This window comes from Pleuronectes platessa, chromosome 16 (assembly GCF_947347685.1).
Source record: "Pleuronectes platessa chromosome 16, fPlePla1.1, whole genome shotgun sequence".
Lineage (NCBI taxonomy): Eukaryota > Metazoa > Chordata > Actinopteri > Pleuronectiformes > Pleuronectidae > Pleuronectes > Pleuronectes platessa.
Genome location: NC_070641.1, coordinates 22,746,667 through 22,769,006, shown reverse-complemented (window position 1 = coordinate 22,769,006; position 22,340 = coordinate 22,746,667). Strand labels below are relative to the sequence as shown.

The window sequence follows — 22,340 nt, the reverse complement described above, 5'->3', positions numbered from 1 at the left end:
TAATTGGACCTTTAACAACAGACGTGACAGGTGTGGAGCCACAGACGGTCCCACACTGACCCCAGATCACCGAGCTCAGGCCGGAGCTGCAGCCGCTGCCTCCGTGTGGCTCCTCCGAACTCAGGCAAACCGGTTCTATTCAACGGGAGGGAATCAAACCACCGGTTCTGCAGCAGGAAGTCGATGATGCTCGGGGAAAGTGCTTGAGGATGAAGAGTCATGCAGAGCAGGTCTGGTCCCAGCTGCTATCGATAATGACGTCCTGAACCGTTCATGGCTGAAAGGATTATTGGAAATATTAATGGAGGGAACTGGAAATTAAGATGTAAAGAAGTAAAGCAAGCACACAACACACACACACACACACACACACACACACTAAAAATAGTCTTTAAAAGCATGATTGTGCAGAAATGGTGAGTGGTCATTTTTCATTTAAAAAAGCAGATGTGCTTTACAGAAAAAAAACAGGAGAGCAATTTCGTTCCATCAGCAAAATGTTTCAAATCGCTCTCCGTCTAAAAGGAAAAACAATTTTCTCTGAATCACTGTGCACTGGGTGGGTGGGGGGGGGGGGGGACATGTCCAGGTCCAAACCTTCATCTGATCTTCTGTCCTGCACGTTCACAGGAAACTGTCTGAATTATAACAAACGTTCACGATATTTCATCCGGTCGTGATTAAACTGTTAAAAGCTGATCATCGGACTCAGCAGCGTCTCGTTCACCCCCTGGTGGCTGGCTGCGGTACATGTTCAAAACCCCACCTCCTCCATATTAGTAGACGGGACATGGACCAAACTAAAATGTATAAGCACACCTCAAATAGATTTTTATGGATGATCAAGTGCTACTATTTCCGATAAATTTTCGTTTTAATTTGTTATTTGATGTCATCAAATCGTGGAGAAACGTCCTGATTGACAGCTGAGACTGACTCCTGATTGGTCGAGGGCCTGTGGCGGCTTCATCTCTCAACAGGAAGTCGTCCATCATTATTAACAGAGAGTGTGAATACTGGACCTAAATCTGCCTGATGGACACAGATATGACTCCGACTGAATGATGGTGTTGCTCCAAAACTACGGAACATTACGATTCGCTTAACAGGAAATCATGAATAAACATAACTGGCAAAAAAAAGTTTCTTCTGCTCCACAAGGACCAAAAAATTCCTGCAGATTTAAAATGAGAAAAACCCTTTGTGACTTGGTTTTATTGGTTTTTCTTCATGTCTCATCTGTTGCATATAAACTCAAGGGCACAAACATGGAGATGATGAAGATGATGATGATCTTCATCTTCATCCTCATTTCTCCAGTCAGTCAAACCCCTGAGCTCCACCCTCCTCCTCCTCCTCCATCCCTCCTCCTACGCCTGCAGCCATCTACGTTAGAAGACGTTTCCAGAGTCTTTTATTCCTCCGCTCTCTCTCCACTCTGTCACACCATCCCGCAGTCCCTCCCCCCGCCCCTTTTAATTGCCCCTTAACTCCCCCCCCACGCCACCCCCACCTCCTCCCCCCGCAGCCGCTCCGTGCGTAAAAGTGAATTTAAAGGAAAAACTCTCACCACTGGATGGAGGGGACGCGCAGAGGAGGGTTACGTGTTTCTCTCTGCGTGGTTCAGGATGATCACGGTGCGTGTTGGTGCGTGTTGGTGCGTGTGAGAGAGCTTAGGAAGTGATGTTGGGTTTTGAGTCTGGAGCCACAGCTGGAGCAGCGAGTTTCCTCTGAGGTGAGTTCAATGTGTCCTCAGATGATCTCCACACAGATAAATCTACACTCGTGTGAACCAGAGGAAACTCTCTGCTCAACATTTATGTAATTATACAGATAACACTTATAACGATTATGTACTTTATGGTTGAATAAGTTGCCTTCTGTTTCTTTATGCATGTCTTATTTCAATAGGCTGTAAATATATCATGTTGCATGATTTACCTCAGTTGGAATTCTATATATTTATTAGTTATTTTCATAGTTAATGAGACAGATGCTTTCTGACTTACAACACTGTGGATGTTATTGTTTGGATTGTTTATGTCATAATCTTTTCTTTATGAATACATTTGTTTATTAACATTACATCTATTTGTTTCTTTTTCCAGCTTCAATCTCAACTAATTCCTTTAAAAAAAGTATGTTTAACTACCTGATTAACCTATAAATAACTATTGTAATAGAATATATAAAAATATGAGCTGATATCTAAAGAGGTGATGTTCTGATAGTGTGTCTGTCTCACAGCTGCAGTGGATCCTCTCACGTCGGGTCTGGTGCTGGGATGGTCATGATGTCAGCGACTGGTCGGACTCTGTGCTGTCTGCTTCTGCTCTGGACCAGAACATCAGGTCAACACCAGTTTGATCATTTAAGAAAAGCGAGGAGTCTGTTTCAAGAGGGAAGAAGACCAGTTTCAAAATGTCAGAACGAAAGTGGAAACATATTACAAAGATCTGCTCGGTGCCCTCGGGCAGGGATTAGTCTGCTCCCATCAGACTGTTGTGCAACATGCAGCTCAGACAGAGGAGGAGAAAGTGAACACACACATGTTTGTGTCTCTATCTTGAAGCAGATCCTAAACTCCACTTGTATCTGGTTGTGTTGCACAGAGGAACACAGCAGCTGATGTTTCATGAACCCTCTGCTGTTTCCTCCTCAGCTCAGGCTGCAGAGCTGCGCTGCTCCTCGGCCGGCCCGGTGGGGGCGCTGCACCCTGTCCAGGGTCTGCTGGAGACCTTTGAGGCGGGTCCAGGTTGTGCTGCTCGAGAGCGAGGAGACAAGGAGACTCACGTGGTTTCAGTGAGGAGGTCGACCAACAGCCCTGAAAACAAGGTAACGAGCCAGAGTCCAGAAAGAGCAACAGGCTGACGGGCTTTTCAAGTGAGTTTGGATTTAATTAGTTATGTGATGCTACAAAACGAGGTCAAACATCATGATTGACAGCTGAGACTGACTTCCAATTGGTCGAAAACCCACTGCACTCCAAACCCTCTCCCAATGTGGAAGATGGTTTGTGTCAGAGATGTTTGTTTTGGCTTCAGTTCTGGAGGCATTGTCAGTGAGAAGAAACCAGTACATTCTGCTGTGGACCCAGTTAAATAACCAGTTAAATGTCCTCATCTGACCTATGTTCTGTGCATAGATGTGTTTTCAAACTGGTTTAGAGCTTCACCAGTGCACTGCTCGTCCCTCTCTCTGGTGTTTTCAGGTGACGGTGCTGCTGAAGCCGTTGTCTCTGTCTCCGTCACCTGTCAGAACCCTGCACCTGCTGCTCAGCTCCAAGCTGCCAGTCAGCTGGTGGCTGGAGGCCGAGACTCTCCCCCCCGATCTGCCTGTCCACGTGCAGGTCAGTGTCCTTCCTGTTCCTGACCCTGTTGTCTCTGCTATCAGCTGCTGTTCAGTTAGAGTCTTCAGATCCTGCTTGTCCTCGTCTGCTAGGTGTCCTCCAACTCCAGCGTTCAGTCCCACGCGCTGCATCTGCTCGTCCACGTGGTACATCCGTTACCGTTTCGTCCGGCGGCGCTGCACCGCTGGGCCCTGACACACCACGGCAACCTGTCCTCTCTAACGCACACGACACACGGGAACCGGGTCTACATCCGACTGGGAGAGGGTGAGCCACCATCACTGGGAACACACCTGCAGTGGAAGTCTTAAATGTGACCATTAACCTCCTTTGCCCTCGTGTGCGTGTCACAGATCCAACTTTACCTCCCGTGTGCCAGCTCCAGTCCACGTTCCTCTCGCCCAACTACCTGACCTCTGACCTGCAGCCCCAGGAGGTGCAGGGCTGCTCCCAGCCTCCAGCCGCCGGCATCAACCCTGCGGTCCACGTGATCAAGCTCCACTCGGCAGGATCAGGACTCTGTGGGTGAGAACCTGCAGCTTCCTGCGTGTGACCATGACCGGGAAAAATATAAAGTTCCATCTCGTGTCCTCTCCTCGTGTCCTCCAGGTCTCTGCAGGTGGAGGTGGTCGTCTCGCTGGTGCCCCCGGTGGCCAACACCAGGGCGCAGGACATTGTGCTGGTCCTCAGCAGCTCGGTGCCCGTCCACTGGGCCATCACTGCTCGTGGTGTCCGGGGTCACATCTCCGTTCATGTAGGGATCACATCTTTAAAATCATATTACAGAAACAAAATATAGTTTAACTAGCTACTGGCTGGTGTGATACTAACACATCCTGATTATTCCTTTGTGCCATAAACTCAATTTATTAAGACACATCTTGAGCCTCTTTCTTTCACTGGGTGACGAGTTCCTTCATGACAGTTTGTTTGTCTCAGTCCCTTAGACCCGGTCCTGCTGCTGGGAGTTAAACACATGATCATAAACCCATGTTTTAAAATAGTTCCCAACAAATCAGACATTTACTTCCTGGTTCGGGAACTCTCCTGTTTGAGGAAGGACTGTTTTAAAAATTGTGCTCATGACCCATTTTAAAGATTAAACTTATATTTGCCCTGAGATCATCACCAGACAGTTGCAGACATGCACTGATGTCTTCTACATGTCACTCATCATGTTATTGTCCGTCCTCTGTGTCTCTCCCCAGTCGTCCAACAGTGTGTCCCCACCGTTCCCCCCTGAGCCGGACCTGACCCTGTCCAGCACCCTGACCTCTGACCTGTCCACCGTGTCCGACCTTCTCGTCTGGGCCAATGAGAGCGGCTACACCCATGTGACCTCGTACACCGAGGCCGACCTGGCCAATCGCTTCGTGGTCCAGCTGGCCGGGGGCGGGACAGGTCAGAACCCCTGTTGTGTGTCTCTTGTGTCTGTCACAGTGTGAGTCAACTGATCATTTGTGTTCTAACCCACTTTCCTTCAGATTCCCTTTTGTCCCCTGTGAGACACGAGAGCAGAATATGTCCAACATGCACAGATACAGTGCATGTTGGACGAAGGGTAGTGAAGTGTTTGTTGTCTCTGCGTGTCTCTGCGTCCACAGACGTCCTCGCAGGGAGGCCTCCCCTGGCAGTGAGGCCTCCCTGGGCCGAGGAGCGCAGGCTGAGGCAGTGGCTGAACGGTGGAGACGGAGCAGGAGGACGAGAGAGTTTCACGGTGCAGTGTGAGGACGGACGCCTCAGTGTGACCGTGGACCGACGCATCCTGCAGGTCCTCTCACTCAGGATCAGTTTCAGTGCTTTTGATTAGTGACTTATGGGTTTGAAGCTCTGACGTTAGCTCTGTGCTTTCAGACCTTGTCCGTCCCCGTGGCAGCCGTGACTCTGCAGGACCCGACGTGCCAGGCTCAGTCCAACGGGAGTCATTTCCTGTTGGTGTTCCCAGTCATTTCCTGTGGGACTGAGGGTCTGTTCCTGGGACGGCCCAGAGGGGTGCAGTACACGAACATGGTGAGAGCAGATCTTTGAGCACAAACACAGCATCGGGCTCATAGTACTTTCTATCTCTTACTACTAGGTCGACCTCAAACCTCCACCGAGGCCCAACTGTCTCCATAAAGTTAATCAAGCTGCTCACTCATAGAATTTAGTTGTCTACATATTTATTTCATTTAGATCCATGAAATATACCCAGTAAATATCGTGAATATGTTGGAAAACAGTTCTTCTCTGTCTCCACCTCTTTCCACCAAGCTAAGTGGAAATCCGTCCAGTAGTTAATGGACACTTAAAACTGTGCTGAGTGGAAGTTACCCGGGTGGAGACCTGTGACCCAGGTCATCACGACCGTCACTCTGCTCCACTCGGGCCTGAATACACGAGGCAGCACAAAGCAAATCAAGTGAGTTAGAGGAAAGAAAATTAGAGGAAGGATTCAGAGAAAAAGCAAAGTGTAGAAAGGACCGAGGCGAGAGGTGGATGTGATGAAACACCAGCCGGCACTCGAGGATGCAAAATCAAAACAAACTGATAAAATACATTAAAACAAAAGTAACGAGCTTGTTTTGAAAATGTGAGGAGCAGAAAGTAGAACAAATACTCAAGTAGAGTACAGATACCTGGAAATATCCAAGTACAGGAACAAAGTATCTGAACTTTGTCCATTCAGGTGTAATAGAGAACACTGCTTTTCATTTTAACCTTTAATCTGAACATATTTCCATATTGATTCCACATGATGAATCCTTTCCCCTCATGTCTGCCCAGATGATTCTGTGGAGGGACCAACCTCAGACGCTTGTTGCCCTCAATGACACGGAGAGGAAGTCCAAAGGTCCACTGGGCATCCACGTGAGACATCCCTGTGCATGTTTGAGTGTAGATCTGCCTCATAAACGTCATAAACATCTCTATTATTCTTGATTCTATGTTTTTCAGCATCTGATGTCCTGTGTTTCTCCTCAGTTCAGCTGTCTGGCTGCTGGTCCCAGTGTCGCAGGTCCGGCTGGAGTCGGAGTCGAGGAGGTGAACACTCCTCAAGCCGGACTCGTCCACTGGGCACCGGGGGAACCAGCAGGGCCGGATCCAGCTCGGGGCCACCTCCCGGTCCCCAGACACAGACCTGGGCCGGTGCTGATTCTGAGACTTTTTGTCACCGAGGTTAACGATCAGAAGCGGATCGGCCCCTGTGTGGTGACGGCAGGCCATCGCGTGTATGTGGAGGTTGGTCAGTGTTCGAGTTACAACCATCACAAGCTGTTTTCAGACACTAATACGGTTCAGCTGCGTTCACAACATCAGGGGAAATCTTCGTCCGTGTTCTGATGTTTGTCGTTCTGCAGATCTCAGCTGAAGGGCCCCTCCCAGACGCTGTGGAGGTGAAGTCGTGTATCATCTCTCCTCTGTCGGACCCCAAGAAATCCCCTTTCTGGACCATCATCAGAGAGGGCTGCTCCTCCGACCCCTCGCTGACCCTCAGCGCAGAGGCAGCAGATGAAGAGGAGGAGGAGGAGGAGGAGGAAGAGGGCGATGCAGGTGAACTAGAGGAGAGACGGAGGAGAGAAGCTCCGGGGAGGTGGGAGGAGAGCGGCAGTGACCTGGGATCAGAGGAGGAGACCCGGCCGCTGAGGTTCAGCTTCATCCTGCGACCGGTTCACAACGACTCCATTCAGTTCCTCCACTGCAGCCTGAACATGTGCAGCTCCGACTCCACCAGGGGGGAAGCTGTGAAGGAACCGGCTGAGAGGGCGTGTCAGGACGGACTGCCTATTCCTGCTCTGGTGTCCAAGTCCCACAAACACCAGGTACACAAACACATCGCACACTTATTTCACAAAACAATCACAGGATCAAGATTCCTATCGAATGCAGAAAGAGCAACGAGAACCTCCACCAGGGGGAACAACCCCCGCCTCATGAAACCTCTTTTATATTCAGTAGATCTGGATTTTTATTGATTCATTAATATCAGTCCTCTAAATAGGATTTTATTCAGAAAGATCCATTATTTATTCTCAGAGAAAACCACGAATAATTGTAAAAACGTCCAATATCGAAATGTTAAAGCAAAGTGAAAAAATCTGGATCCGACCCCTGATCCCTTAAAATGTGGCCCTTTCCCAGTCCATCCCTGCAACTGGTGCAACTGGTGTTGTGGCCCCAGAATCCATTAACCCCCTCTCTCCTCCTGCTCAGTGTGAGATCAGGACCTTGTCCCGGCCGATGGTCGTCACCCAGTCCATCAGCTCGCTGGTCCCCAAGCAGCTGAGGCCCCCTGCTGGCCCGAGGACCAAGAGACTGAGTGTGTCCCCCGTGGCGAGTCCGGGGCCCCAGGACAGAAGTGAGTGTCCTCCAGGTTGAGTCTGTCCTCCTTGTCCCTGCTCAGATGGTTAACAGACTCCCACCCTGTGTAGACTCTGTGGTGCAGACGGGACCAGTGATGGGCGTCGTGTTTGCAGCCTTTGTGATGGGGGTCAGCCTGATGGGGGGGCTGTGGTGCATCTACAACTATACTGGTAATGGAATCAACTTCCTTCTGATTCATGTAGTGACTGAACCCACACAACTTATTTATTAAAACTGTGGCACAGGAATTTATCTCATCCTCAAGTCCACAGATACATGAATAATATACATGATACTTCACTTTTGTGTGTTTACTGAAGCCAAAGGTCCGACCTCACTTGGAGGAGAAGGTCTATTAATAGACCAGACTCCCGGAGGCCACAACACCTGGAATCCACCGCTGCTCTCCGATCAGTCCTCCAGCTCCGTGTAGAGGTGAGATCTGGTGAGAAGCTGCATCACATCTGTCATATCTTATTACAATATTCATCATGATTTAACAGCCCAAAGAGCTTGAAAGGTAGGATGATGGAGTGAGGACCTGTGCTCTGTGGGATTAGGAAGAAGAAGGAGAGATGGACCCAACTGAAGAGGAAGAGGAGGACACAGGAGATGGACTGAACCAAGATGAAGAAGAAGGGTTCCTGGACACTGGTGAGATCAAGGAGGGTCAAATATTTCACTGGTTTCTCAAGCAGGTTATTGGTTTTAAAGTTGACGAGCAGGAACCTGGAGGCCAAACGTCAAACTGCACCGAACACTTTCAGTTTTTGAATTTTCACATTTCACCCGACAGACGCTCTTTAGAAATCTTTGTTGCAACAAAACCTTTTGAGTATGAAACTGGAGATGGAGGCATTTTAGTGACGCTTCATTCAAACCAGTTTATGTTTACATGTCTTACTGGTGTGTTTGTTATGAAACTGTTACTTAAAAGTATTTGATGTGCAATACGTAATGTTCCTAATGACTTGGTTGTTGTTGTATCTGGTTATTATCTTGTGTATGTTTATATTTTGTCACTCGGTTGCTGAATTGAGTTTTGAGTAAAACAAAAAAACATTGTGTTGTTGGTTAAATGTTCTAAATGCTTGTAAAGTTTCTGTCACAATCAAATCTGCTGCTTCTTTAAACTCCACACATCAGCTTGCAGAGTGAAACTAAACAATATCTGCCACCAGGATGTTAAAGCTGTGCATTAAAATAAACAGTTGTGGTCACGTGCACAACAAACGGCTCCAGAAAAATCTATCAGCGCGGGTCGTGCACCTGCAGATTCCCCCCCCCCCCCCCCCCCCCGATGAACCAGATACTGCAGCTCGGAGCAGTTTGATTCTTTTATTTCCGTCTCAGGTTTTCCTCCTGCGAGTCGGAGGAGGAGTGGGGGGGGGACTGGGACAGAGGTGTGAACAGTGTGTCTGTGCAGCTCTGCTGGGGAGAGTGTGTTCATCGCTGTGCAGCACAGACACACAACGACCGAAACCATCCCGTAGAACTGAGTCACCGCAGCTTCGTGACAAGTCAAGTGTTGTATTCAGAGTGAAACGTTGTGCGACGCTGAAAGACGCCTTTCTGCAGCCAGTCATTTAGAGAGTGGAAGCGAGCGGGGGGGGTGGGGGGGTGGGGGGGGAGTTTACCTGCAGCAACACTCGATTCTAACACAAACCACAGAGTCACCAGCTTCAGAGGAGGAACACTCACAGGACTCGGGAGGTGACTGTGTCAAGAGTTCTTTTGAAATATTTGTGTTGTAACCGTGAATCAGCTGGAAAATCAAAACCTTTTGTGTCTTTGTGTTGTTGTGTCAAATAAAAGGTTTTGAGCTGAGCCGTGAATCCACTTTGTCTTTCACCCTCTAATCACACGACCCCAGTGAAGCAAAGGAGGTTCATCTGTTGTGGTTCAAACTAAATATATGAATGCATTTGTGTTTATGGTAAATTACGATTTGGCCTTTTCAAAATAAAAAGTAGCAGAAAGATGCTCAAAGTGTGATTTTCTCATTCAAGCCCCAAATCCTGATCAGTGCATATTTAATCTGTGAGGTCACATCCAAATATATTTTTTTAAATAAGCCTCTTGTTCTGAGCATCAGTCTGAACAGTCGTCATTAGTGAACTCTGTTTGGAGCCCGGCTGCCGTTTATCACAGACACACACACACACACACACAGAGACACACACACACACAATCGCTCTTGCAAAACTTTGAGAGGAAAATTGTTTCTGCAAATTACACTGGATGGCATTTGATCTAAAAACTCTGTTGCCAAGAAACATACTGGGAAATAATCAAATTATGAGTTATGAGTCTCCTGGGACATGTCGTCATATCTACGGCACGTCCTTTTCATGCTGTCCCCCCCGTCCGTCCATCACATGGACTCAATGACAAGCTAAGAGGTGGTGGTCAAAGGTCAAAGGTCAAAGGTCACTGTAACATCACGCCTGTCACAATCTTAAAATCATCTTCAGGGAATTTCTTTGGCACAAATTGGTTTGAGAGATGAACAGATGATACGCTGGTCAATCATATTCATTCATAGGGATATTCAATATCAATTTACAGTTTTGTAGACGGACATGAAATCTTTCTTTTATAAATATAAACCCAGATTATTCATATAGACTCTGTGTTTTAAACTCTTCTTATTATTGTCATGTAGTTTTCGAGCAAGAGCCGTAGAAAAGCTCAGATTTAAAGAAGTTACACAAACCAGAGCAGTTTTAATTGAACATTTTTTAATCGTGCACATTCTCCCAGTCAGTGTGTTATCATGGCTTCTACAGTTCATAAATGATAGAGATATTATTTACAGTCTCCTCTCCACCAGCCACTGCCCCTCAGCTCAGGCTGTACATGTTCTCATAGCAGCACTGCGCCTCCTGGTGGCGCTGCAGGTCCACCCTGCGCTGGAAGCTGCTGCTGCAGCGGCCGCAGCTGAACGGCTGCTGGCTGCTGTGCTTCCTGCTGTGGGTGATGAGGTTGGAGCTCTGGCTGAAGCCTTTACCGCACACCTTGCACACGTGCGGCTTCTCCCCTGCAGGAGGAGGAGGACCAGGGGGACGTTAGCTGGTGTGTGTCGCTGTTTGTGTTGTTGTTGTGTGTGTGTGTGTGTGTGTCTGCCGTTGCGTTGACTCACCCGTGTGAATGAAGGTGTGTTTCTTCATGTCGGACTTCTGGTGGAAGCGTTTCCCACAGTACTGGCACGGGTAGGGGCGCGTGTCCGAGTGGATGAGGAGGTGCGTGGACAGGGTGGACGAGCGCTTGAACACTTTGCCGCACACCTTGCAGCCAAAGCTACGCTCCTGGATATTCACACACACACACACACACACACACACAAAGACACACACTTAGACATTGTTTTCACAAAAAATTATAACAAACATGGATCATTCTCTCTCTCTCTCTCTCTCTCTCTCTCTCTCTCTCTCTCTCTCTCTCTCTCTCTCTCTTATTGTACCTTCGCTCGACCATAGCTGCCGAGTGCAGTGAAGCCAAAGGGCACGCGGCTCAGGTCAGAGGTCATGGGGGATGTCGTCAGCGGGAAGGAGAAAATGTTGCGAAGGTGAAATTCTGAAAGAGGCTGAAGAGAAAAAAGGAAATAAACAGTTTAATATTTGTTGTATAAAAAAGCAAATATTCAAATATATTGTTTGTTCGAAGCGGTAATAAGTTATTGTTTGGCCTCATGGGGGCAGTAGAGTTAACTAGCGACACAACACAAACATTATCAACTTTATTTTTTAATGTGGACGTAGAAAACACGTCGATCAGTTCAGAATCAGAGGGATATCCAAAACTTAAGAGGAACATGGAGAATATTTAGATTTATTTTCATTTTCAACTACAACTTCTCATATTTGTTTTATATTTTATAAAAATATACAATATTTTATATATTTTTCAACATGCTGTGGTCACACGTCTTGATTTAACACATTCAAGTGATAACTGCTTTGTTTTCACTTAAATTAGGCTGAGATCAATTTACAATCAAAATTTATTTAAATGTTTTTAAAGTTTGCTTTTAAAATTCCATCGTGAATCAGGCAGGACGGTTACATATATTAAATTTATATTAAATCTGAAATACATTGCATAGGACTGAGACAAAGAGTCATTAAAAACACAAAGAAAATATGTAAGATTTATCAATACAAACACTTCAGCAATGTAAATGGAGCTAGATTTAACTTTTATTAAACTTTTTTATTTCTGTATCTTGTTAAAACACACACATTTGCACTTGTCCTCCATTTGAACACAACTCTCTGATAGATTTAATTTGTAGCTGTTGAGGTTTGAGTGGATGAAGACGGAGTGAGTGGGGACATGTGATGGAGTCCTACCTTCTCACAGAGAGGACACTGGCTGACCGGGGATTTCAGGTCAACGTGGGACGTGTGGTTGAGGAGCATGAAGACCAGTTTCTCCAGCTCCCTCTCTCTCTCGGACGGCCACATGGAGACGGGACGAGCGGCGTCTCTTGCTGGAATAAGACACGATAAAAAAATATTTTTTCTCTGTGTGATATTTAGTGTAAAAGACTGAATCCTGGATTTAAAGTTGCACTCTTATTTACTAAACTGATTCCTCAGATAACTCGTGGCCTCTGTCCTCCAATCAACATAACTGCACACTTACTGTGGTCTCAGATAAATATCAATATAATAAACCTTGTAAAGGAGATTGTCTGGTACCTGCAGCAGAAGAATCGTGTGTGGAGCCACTGTTGAACTGGACTTCCATCTCATCCACCGGGGAAGCTTCAGGCACCAAGTCTGTGACCCCTGAGGTGGAGGGACTGGCAGGACGCCCCCTGTCCTGTCCCCCCCCCTGCTGCAGGGCCTGATCATCAGTGTGGGACCGGGGGTGCTGTCTGTCCCTGTACGAGCCGGGGACATGAGTCCGTTTGCTCCTGACGAGGAAGGACCGCGGCATCGCAGGAGGGCGACTGGAGAGAGGGAGCGACGGGAGACGAGGTGAAAACCCTCCAGAGAACAGAAACCTGCAGGAGCCCGAGCGTCTCTCATGCAGATCACTGAGCTCCACACACCTGCAGGTTCACGTTCAGTTACGATGCCAAAGCTTGAGGTTTCCTGAACCAATGCAGCCTGACACCTGCAGACTGGGGGTTTCACTGAGGACCACCCTGATGTGGGGCTGTCAACTCAACTGCTTCTAAACAATCAGATTAGAGCAGCAGCATAATTATTTAAAATCTTTGTTTCCAGATTGCCAGTGAGTCAATAAAGTATCTATTAAGTTTTTTAGTATTTAAATTAGATTAAATTAGATTAAATCATCAAGAAAATAAATTAAATATACGAGAGGAATTGAGAGAACTACGCTTCAGATGAAAAGCTACATTTCTCCAAATGTATCTCAGACTTTCTTACAGATTAAGATGATTAATTTATTAATCTCCTTTTCAAGTTAAAGTAAAGACAAATTCCCACGTTTTAGTTAAATAAGACAATGAAGAGTTATATATTGAATGTAATAATGATAACCAGTTGGGTTCCAGCTGCCCTGCTGCTCTTACCTCGGTGTCGCTGAGTGTTTCTTGGGTCTTTGCTGCCGACCACGTCCTCTTTCCTCTTTTCTCTTTCTCACACCCATCGACTGATGACATGACACAAAGAGATTTGATTTGATTTCGAGCGGGTGCTGAGGATTGTGGGACCTGAGGCATGGGAGGAGATAAATGGTCGACTACTATATTTTCGGTTCGGGACCCACTTTGAATAAAAGTGTCACATCACCGATATTCAGGTTATTGAGTGAGAGATGAAAATGCCTGTGTCACTGCTGTGTTCACTCCTCTGGTGACTGCCTGTGTAGGTGGACACACACATACACACACAGAGAGCATCATTCGGAAATTTTGAATTTCACGTGGCACCAAGCATCCTACACATCTGCATCTGTGAGAGACCTTTACACCACATTCACCTCAAACTCTAAATTACAACCATGTCGAACTTTTAACCAGGAAGAGGCTGAAAATAATCATATCAACTGAGTTTTATTTAAAATACAAATGGTAGGAAGGAAGATATAAATCTTAAGTCAAGAGTAGAGTTTGATAATACAAATATTTTATAATTCTACATATTAACTGTTCAGTCATCTATGTTCTTTTAAAATAGTTTAAATGATAGATTTTTTTATAGTATTTCTTATAATTACCAGTTCTTATGAAAATAAAAAATCTAGAATTATTTGAATCAAGAATTAATTTGTATTGTGAAAAAATTTAACTGCAAGTATTCAGTAACTTGTAAAGAAAACAGGACCCAGAGTTGTGATCATTTGTGACTTCCCTAAACTTCGAGTGTCGACAGAAAAAAGTATTTAATCACGTAATGGTCCTTTAAAACCTTTACCACCAATCTGTAGATGATTTAATAGATTGTATGTAATAACAAACTCACATTGTCCCCTTTCCTTCTAACTATGTATAAATTAATATTTTATTAACTATCAACACACCGGAAGCTACTGATAAATCATCTTCAGCCTTTATTGAGATCAGGAACCGATTTTAATCCTAAAACATCAAACAAAACACAGAATCAGTAAAAAAAAGACATGAATTCTAACTGCAGCCATTCAAAATCTGTCATTAAAAACTCCATATTATTTTGTTTGAAGTAATTATCCCTCTACGTAAACCATAAAACACAAAACTCTGAAGTAATAACAAGATGTGACAACAACTTAGAACATACGATAGAACATAAATTGTAGTTATTTGATAATAATTAGCTGCTTCGACATTTCATGGGATCGTATTTTTATGTGAGGACAACAGAGTTCAGTGAAATCCCAGAAATCCCCTCCAGTAGAATCTGTAGAAACTATAGGAAGGAAAAAACTGTTTCTTCAGGAATCAGTTGTTCTGCAGCTGTTTTCATATAAACGGGCGAGAATCTGAATTCAGATTGAAATCAAACCGTACAAACAGAAACCAAGGCATCTCTCCATGTGGCTGTATGTTTCGCAGACATGTCATTTGACTCCTGGTACAAGCTGCATGAGACGGAGCTGCGTTCTCCTTGATGTGCACGAGGAGAGGCGCGTCGGGGGGGGGGGCCTGTGGTCGGTGTGGTGGGGGGCTCGCAACCTTTTCCAGGGGCTGTCAGGGAGAGCAGCCGAGCCGAGAGCAGGGAGCCGAGACGGGCCCGTGGCTTTGGTGGCTTTTGGGCTTCACTTGTATTCCGGGGGGTTCAGGGGCTTCTTGTTCCCGTCCTGGTGACAGAAGGGTGTCTTTCTAGGAACCTGAAACTCAGGAGTGTGTGTGTGTGTGTGTGTGTGTGTGTGTGTGTGTGTGTGTGTGTGTGTGTGTGTGTGGTGGTGGGGGGGAGAGAGATATTAGTTCTGGTTTGAGTCGTGCGTTGAAATCACACCTAACCAGGGAGGACTTGAAATTAAATTAACATGTAGGTGACATTTACTGACATCCTGCTGAATATCTACTTCTTCGTGTTCTTTCTCGGAGTGTGTGTGTGTGTGTGTGTGTGTGTGTGTGTGTGTGTGTGTGTGTGTGTGTGTGTGTGTGTTTTCGTGACCGTGTAGGTGTTTCACAGCACGTCCGATTACATCATCGAATGACCAGGGAGCGAGAGACGCCACATTGTCAGGCCTCAGCTCTCTGCTGTTTATCTGTGTAGCGTCGGAGGTGCAGTGGTTTCAGTTTGGGAACTCGACAGATGAAGCCACTTTCTCACGGGCCAACTTCTCTATGTTTCTCCACCAGTTTGCCCCCGCCCACCCACTTGTGTCACTGTGGTTGGCAGAAGAGCAAAGTTTACGGACGGTGCACGGCCGCCGAGGCAAAGGGAATCAGGTCTGAGGGCGTAGTGAGATTTGTATGTTGGTCATGTTTAGTTTGCACATCTAGATTTCCCCCAATATGGCAAAGGAGAAACAATGGCAGCAGAATAAAAAGCGCATTTTAATAAGTTAAACCATTTATGCCGTGGGAGCTGTGGACTGTACCTGCTCTCTGTATCACAGGGTCACGTTCAAAAGCAAAGCCACAAGCTCTCTCCACTCGGCCTCTGCCTCCCACTGAACAGGAAGCCAGGGGTTTTGTCTTCGTGTTACGTCTTATCACTTCCTCCTTCTCTTCTCAATCATATTCACAGATTCAAACCAACCTGCAGGGTTTTCCATCAAAGTTATTTTTGTATCAATAGCAAGAGAGAGAGAGAGAGAGAGAGAAATTGGTGGTCATGCACCAACACGCAGCCGGATCTGCATCATTTTGAGAACGTGGGGTTAGAGAAAGGTAAGAGGGCGTGAGAACCACAGAGTGACACAGTACCCAGGACGGCAGCTGCCTGGCAACACCAGTGGGGGTGGGTATATGTCGTGAGAGTCTGAATATGTAATATGAGGCCTCAATAGTAAAGAAAGGTTCAATATGTGACACTGTAGTGGTCGTATTTACCTGAATGTCCAGACAGATGCCTCAAGATCAACCATCAAACCAGACTGAAGCACCGATCTGACACCAGATCTCCTGCTGCTGCGTGAAAGTCAAATTCCCAGAGAAACTCCCAACCCCATTGTGCCCAGTTCATGTCTGAAATGGCTTTACTGGAAACCCCAACATGCATTAGAGTGACGTCAAATGTACTTTGATATTTGGCTTGGTCGAGGTTCCCTCCGTTAACAGGGAGGAGGCGAGGTTTAGGACCTATCCTGCAGCCAGCCACTAGGGGGCGATCAAAAAAACGCTTTGACTTCACTTTTGAGGAACTGTCGTGTCATCCATCTTTATAGAGCCTAAACCAGCACAACTGGATTTGAACACGTGACTGATTTCACACAAATTTGAGAAATCAAACTGACGTCTTTCTCCGAAGCGAACAAACTGCCAACTTCTCTTCTGTGAACATTTTACAGTCTTTTATCGCGTACATCAGAAAGTTGCATCGGCAGCACAGAACGTGGGAATGCATCTTCTAACCGGGCTCCTCAGAGGTTCCAAACTTCATGCGCTGAGGTCTGTGACAAGGTGGTGAAGTTTTATCTCGACATCAACGTGTGAATCCTGTCACATAACACCGCCCCACCCTGAACATCCCTGCCTATGGTCATGGTTAAGTGTGAGCGTGTGTGTGTGTGTGTGTGTGTGTGTGTAGCAGATGAGAAGGTGTGAAGCCGCAGGCCTTTTCACAGCAGAACCTTGAAACCGAGGGTGAAGATAAGATATTGGCCCCTCGTAAGCCTCGCTGTCTAAATATAAAGTCGCATAATTTCCCTGAAAGTGTCGCAAACAGCTCAATCAAGTTTCACTCCTCGCAGTGACATCGAGAAACTTTGATGTCAACTTGAAAAACAAACTTGGTAAAGAACAACAATCCCCAGCACCTTGTCATCTTATTTATTTGTTTGCTAGTGACAGGATGAAATTAATCTTTAACTTGTAAAGATCGATTTGACATTGTCGCCGATATGACTGTTTGTGGTGCTGCTGAGATTCACCTGTCACCTGTTGCTCTGTTTGTGTGTCGGCGTGAACGTGAAAGCACGATGTTGTGAAACTGAATTTCTTCTTCTGGGACAATACACCACCAAACGCACAATGAATGAATACACACACCAGCTGTGCAGCAGTGAGGATCACTCTGTGGTTCACTGTCAGTTTGAGTCTTTGCTCCAGATTCTTTTTGACCCAGATACACAAGAAAATAAACACTGACACTGACGCATGACCCTCACACACACACACACACACACACACACATTGACTCACAACACTTTTTTTCATTTACAACTTTTCAAACCACTCTCTGCATCTTTAACCTCTAGGGAAACCAAACTTGTTTCCTGCAGACACACACATCCACTCATTGCTATGCAGAGTAACACAAAACTTAAACTCCAGCGACCCCTGCTGGACATTATTGGATATAGCTAAGTCATTTGTGTGTGTGGTAACTGGGAAAACCCAATCATCGTGCACGAGAGAGAAGTAAAAGCAGTGGATCTAAAATAATATTTTGCAGAAAATGTATTAAATTATGAAAAGAAGGTATAATGAGCTCCAGGGACTTTCTGCATAGTGAATATTTATTTTCTTTTTCCTGTTCATGTGATTTGTGTGTCAGTTGTTTTCCAGTGATTCCGCTGTGAAGGAGTTAATGGTGCACGCGCTCCCTCTCTCGGTCTCGCGCGGGCCTCTCGCGCTGAATCAGATTCCAGGGCCACACATCCTCCATTGCCATGGGAACCCCTCCCAAAGGCTGAGCGTGGAGCGGAGAAGTTTTGTTGAAAAGTTTTTCACAGAGGAACCGGATGGAGCCGGAATGAAGTGAGCTGCTCGGGGGGGAGAGAAGTGGTTTCCTCGAGGTAGGTGAGAATCAAACTGGGCTTTTTTTTTCACATTATCATTTTAGCCAAGTAGAGAAGTGTTTCTATTGAACAGTAAATATTGATTTTAGAGTTTAAAAGAGTTTAATCATCTAAAACTGCAGCTGAAGCTGTTGCTGTCATCGAGGCTGTGTGGGTGCAGACAACCCCAGAGATGTATTTTGGTTAAACTCGAAATATTAATGGTAATTAAATACATATACATGCATGCACACTTTTCAGTCTTTTCAACCACTCACTCAGTTCAGTTTCTGGCCGGTGAGCAGACTGGAGAAGCCGGGGATCAAACCACCACTGGTTAGTGGACGACCCTCTCTACCTCCTAAACCACAGCTGCTCTACATATTGACAAACCCTGTTGCAGGACCAAAATGTAGAAAATAGGAATAAGAATCTTTTTGGGCCTTTAAAATAGGAAAACTCTGCTGTGTAGATCATCTATTTAAGGTATCACATGTGAAACCAGGATATTTACATGTTGATAATTGCTCTTGCATTAAACTTATATTTATACGTCACAACTCTATGTGCATGGCTCAGACTTTTCTTCACCGTCTCTTCCAGTCGTCTCTGTGAAGGAACCAGAGGTCGCCATGTTCTCCCTGTCAGAGCTGGTTCCTCTCAACCAGCAGCAGAACCGGTCCAAGCTGCTGAAGCCCTGGTGGGAGGTCTTCATGGACTACCTGGTGGTGCTGATGCTGATGACCTCTGTCCTGACCTGCACCGAGCAGCTGTCCAGGGATCGGGTGGTGTGCCTTCCCTTGGATCCGTCTGTCACCGCAAACACCAGCAGTCGTGACCCTGTGGCCAAGACTCCATCCTCAGAGCAGCCGATGCAGATTGAACCTGACGTCCTTCAATCTGCAGCCAGAGGTCGACGCACTCACCTGGTCTATCAGCAGTACGTGTACATCAGCCAGGTAGTGTGACACTCATGTTGTGTGTGTAACTGCACACGCCCGATGAGAAGATTAAAGAATAATCCACCATCTCCCCAGGTGTGCTACCACGAGGCCTTGCCGTTGTGCTCCCGCTTCTTCCCCTACATGGCCCTGCTGCAGTCTCTGGTGCTGCTCGCCAGCGGCTCCTTCTGGCTCCACTTCCCCCGCACCTCCGCCCGCATCGAGCACTTCCTGGCCATCTTGGCAAAGTGCTGCGAGTCGCCCTGGACGTCTCAAGCCGTGTCTCACGCCGCCCGGCAGGAGAACGTCCGGGAGAATGGGGAGAAGGAGGTGGAGAGAAAACCTCCCCGACCTCCTCCCTCTTCATCCTCACCCCCAGTGACCCGCACGAGACGCTCCATCACAGACTCAGGCACAGACAGCCCCCTGCTGAGGAGGTCAGAGAGTGTGTCCTCGGCCGTCCCTCCCTCTCCGTGCCCCTCCACGCTCTCCTGTGCCTCCACCATGTCGTCAGGGTCCCTCACCTCCCGGGGGGGCTCTCCTGGTTCCAAGCCGTCGGTCGTGGTGGACAGTCCCCGGCAGGATATCAGTCTGGATAAGAGTGATGGGGAACAGGCCAGGGCTCTGTTCGAAAGGGTCAGGAAATTCCGGTCCCACTGTGAAAGCTCAGCCGTCATCTACAAGGTGAGAGATCCTCTAGTCTAGAAGATCTGTTGTAGATCTATAGATCATATACGTTCTTCTTCTATGTCTGTGACCTTCATCTCTCTTCCAGGTCTACTTGGCTCAGACGATGTTCAAGCTGCTGATGGTGACTCTGATCTTGAGTTACACCATCCCTCTTCTCAGCAACTTGTCCTTCACACACACGTGTCGCCCTGAGGAGCAGGAGCTGGTGGGCTACGCTGCCTTTGACTGTATCCACGCGCTCTCCTCACTTCTACGCAAGCTGCTGGTGGCCTACCTGGCCCTGCTGGGGCTGTACGGCCTCCTCAGCGTCTACACCCTCATCTGGATCTTACACAGGTGAGCAGGGATGAACACGTTTGTGCTGTAACGTGATATTTTGGTCAAACCCTTGAAGCTGTGTGATGTGAATCTACAAACCATAGTATGGTTCTTATCATGTTTTCTGTCTGTGCCTTTTGAGCTCTTTACGACAGTACTCCTTCCACTCCCTGAAAGAGCTGTGCTCCCTGAGAGACGTCCCGGACCTGAGAAACGACCTGGCCTTCCTGTTACACATGTTGGACCAGTATGACCCTTTGCTGGTCCAGCGTCTCTCCATGTTTTTGTCTCCGGTCGGTGAGAGCCGGCTGCTGGAGGAGAGCTTGGAGCAGCGATGGGGGGAGGAGAAGCTTCGAGCCATGACGAGCGTGGATGATGATGGTTGCTCCAGGCTGCAGCTGGTGGCTCTTCCTCGTCTTCCTCCAGCCCTCTTCACCCTCAGCCAGCTCCAGGTTCTCAAACTGGAACTCATCAAAGAGGCCAGGTTCACTGCCCAGGTAGCCAACATGACGTCCCTCAGGTGAGTTGTGCAGTGGTGTAGTCGGCCGTCACAAGTTTTAAACAAATGAAAGCAAATCAAAAGTTCTTTCGAAAGCAGTAAAATACTACAAACAAGTATTTCTGTGTCACTAACATACTTCATTTGTATGTTCCTACGACAGAGAGCTCCACCTCTACCACTGCACAGCAGCTGTGGATCCCAGTGCACTTGGAGTCCTCCAGGAACGTCTGGAGAGCTTCCACCTCACCTTCACTCAGGCATCAGAGATCCCCAGCTGGGTCCTCTCCCTCCGCAGCCTGCATGAGCTCCACCTCTCTGGTCGCCTGAGCAGTGAAGGTGGGGTCGGCCGCAGCTGGGCGCTGGGCAGCCTCTGCCGGCTGCATCACCTCCGTGTGCTGGTGATTCGAGGCATGCTGCAGCGGATCCCTGCAGAGGTGTGTGAGGTGGCAGGCAGCTTAGTGAGGCTGGAGATCCACAACGAGGGCACCAGGCTGCTGGTCCTGACAGGCCTGAAGCGAATGCTGGACCTGACCGAGCTGCTGCTGCAGGACTGCCAGCTGCAGCGGTTGCCCTCTGCACTGCTGTCTCTGACCAAGCTGCGGACACTTGACCTGCAGCACAATAACTTGAGGACTCTGGAGGAGCTGCTCAGTCTGGCTCATCTACGGCGCCTCTCTTGCCTCAGGCTTGCCTATAACCGTGTTGTAGTGCTGCCGGCTAGTGTTGGTGTGCTCCGGGGCCTTGAGCTCCTGGACCTGTCCAACAACCAGCTCCAGAGCCTTCCCTCAGCCCTCTTCACTCTGCGCCTCCTTCGCAGGCTCCTGCTGGCGGGCAACCTGCTGGAGGGGCTGCCTGCAGAGATAAAGTCCCTGCAGATGCTCACAGAGCTGGATCTCAGTGGGAACCGGCTGGAGAACCTGCCCCCTGAGCTATTCAGCGGTTGTCTGGAGCTGCGCATCCTAAACGTGGCTCGCAATTGTCTTAGTTCTTTACCTTGTGGGATTGCAGCTTTAAATAAGCTGTGCAGGTTGGACTTGCGTACCAACATTCTGCAGGAGCTGCCTGCTGAACTTGGCTGCTGCACAGGCCTGCACAGAGGGGGTCTACTGGTGGAAGACTGGTTGTTTCTTTCGTTGCCTCCCAGTGTCAGTGACTACTTGAGCCGTTCATGCTCCACCTCCGATGAACACTCAGGGGATCGTTCCCGTCCAGAGTCGGACAGCTTCCCGTACTTCTCTCCGACACAGTGGAGCTTCTCTTCTGCTCTGGAATCACAGATATAAATTTAATCTGGTTCTTAATAGTATCCTAACACTGATAATCTTCTGGCAGGTATCTTTGTGTAGTGATATATTTTATATTTACCTGCACACTGCTTTTGACTGCATAGTTTCCCTGTCCTTGTTCTTCTAACAGTCTTGTAGCCAAATCCTTATAAACATTATCTCAGGGCACTTTACATAGAAGGTCATGAAGAAGACAAAAGACCGGTTCCCCATCAGAATATGTTTAAAGGGTTTGTCCTGGTTTAAGCATTAAGTGGAATAACCAGTTTGCAGCGATTCAAGGAAGCTGTGTACAATTAATCAGATTTTAGTTTTTTTATTATTGATTTAGCTGCTTCCAACTATTTTTGCGTTTTTGAGTTTCGGCAAAATATCTGAAACTTAACGACTTTGACTTTTGATTATTGATTAATATTGTTTAAGGGTTTGTCCTGATGAGCATGAAGAGGAATAAGCAGTTTGCAGTGATTCAATGCATTAGAATATATATGTTTAAATTTTTTATTATTGATTCAGCTGATTCCAAGTATTTTGTTCTGGTTGTTTCAGCAAAATGG

At 47.1% G+C, this 22,340-nt stretch overlaps 3 protein-coding genes across 3 annotated transcripts; 2 read left to right on the top strand and 1 right to left on the bottom strand.

Moving 5' to 3' along the window:
* The first annotated feature begins 1,529 nt into the window (after positions 1-1,529).
* On the top strand, positions 1,530-8,758 carry engl (endoglin, like). Its single transcript, XM_053443348.1, has 17 exons — positions 1,530-1,735; positions 2,248-2,351; positions 2,663-2,835; positions 3,212-3,349; positions 3,442-3,616; positions 3,703-3,874; positions 3,959-4,103; positions 4,558-4,750; positions 4,954-5,120; positions 5,204-5,359; positions 6,116-6,199; positions 6,314-6,571; positions 6,691-7,152; positions 7,544-7,688; positions 7,762-7,863; positions 8,014-8,138; positions 8,254-8,758. The coding sequence occupies exons 2-16, from the start codon at positions 2,285-2,287 to the stop codon at positions 8,124-8,126; spliced, it is 2,550 nt and encodes an 849-aa protein (XP_053299323.1). The 5' UTR covers positions 1,530-1,735; positions 2,248-2,284; the 3' UTR covers positions 8,127-8,138; positions 8,254-8,758.
* A 1,778-nt stretch (positions 8,759-10,536) lies between these two features.
* LOC128459136 (zinc finger protein Gfi-1b) lies at positions 10,537-13,483 on the bottom strand. Its single transcript, XM_053444239.1, has 6 exons — positions 13,245-13,483; positions 12,400-12,653; positions 12,049-12,188; positions 11,160-11,282; positions 10,836-11,001; positions 10,537-10,733 (listed from the first exon to the last, which is right to left on the bottom strand). Exons 1-6 carry the CDS (start codon positions 13,319-13,321, stop codon positions 10,537-10,539), a joined length of 957 nt encoding a protein of 318 aa, XP_053300214.1. The 5' UTR covers positions 13,322-13,483.
* Positions 13,484-18,678: 5,195 nt separating this feature from the next.
* si:ch211-106h11.1 (volume-regulated anion channel subunit LRRC8D) lies at positions 18,679-21,780 on the top strand. Its single transcript, XM_053444446.1, has 5 exons — positions 18,679-19,005; positions 19,084-19,671; positions 19,763-20,013; positions 20,138-20,515; positions 20,658-21,780. Exons 1-5 carry the CDS (start codon positions 18,679-18,681, stop codon positions 21,778-21,780), a joined length of 2,667 nt encoding a protein of 888 aa, XP_053300421.1.
* The last annotated feature ends 560 nt before the right edge of the window (positions 21,781-22,340 follow it).

What these genes read in the sequence shown, in the direction of transcription:
- engl (XM_053443348.1), top strand. Translation starts at nt 2,285, where the DNA reads ATGGTCATGATGTCAGCGACTGGTCGGACTCTGTGCTGTCTGCTTCTG. An exon ending in GCTCTGGACCAGAACATCAG is followed by an intron (nt 2,352 to 2,662) that starts GTCAACACCAGT and finishes TTTCCTCCTCAG; the next exon opens with CTCAGGCTGCAGAGCTGCGC. An exon ending in CTACATCCGACTGGGAGAGG is followed by an intron (nt 3,617 to 3,702) that starts GTGAGCCACCAT and finishes TGCGTGTCACAG; the next exon opens with ATCCAACTTTACCTCCCGTG.
- LOC128459136 (XM_053444239.1), bottom strand. Translation starts at nt 13,321, where the DNA reads ATGGGTGTGAGAAAGAGAAAAGAGGAAAGAGGACGTGGTCGGCAGCAA. An exon ending in AAACACTCAGCGACACCGAG is followed by an intron (nt 12,654 to 13,244) that starts GTAAGAGCAGCA and finishes CCCTCTCTCCAG; the next exon opens with TCGCCCTCCTGCGATGCCGC. An exon ending in GCAGCTATGGTCGAGCGAAG is followed by an intron (nt 11,002 to 11,159) that starts GTACAATAAGAG and finishes GTGAATATCCAG; the next exon opens with GAGCGTAGCTTTGGCTGCAA.
- si:ch211-106h11.1 (XM_053444446.1), top strand. Translation starts at nt 18,679, where the DNA reads ATGTTCTCCCTGTCAGAGCTGGTTCCTCTCAACCAGCAGCAGAACCGG. An exon ending in AGTACGTGTACATCAGCCAG is followed by an intron (nt 19,006 to 19,083) that starts GTAGTGTGACAC and finishes CCATCTCCCCAG; the next exon opens with GTGTGCTACCACGAGGCCTT. An exon ending in CTCATCTGGATCTTACACAG is followed by an intron (nt 20,014 to 20,137) that starts GTGAGCAGGGAT and finishes GTGCCTTTTGAG; the next exon opens with CTCTTTACGACAGTACTCCT.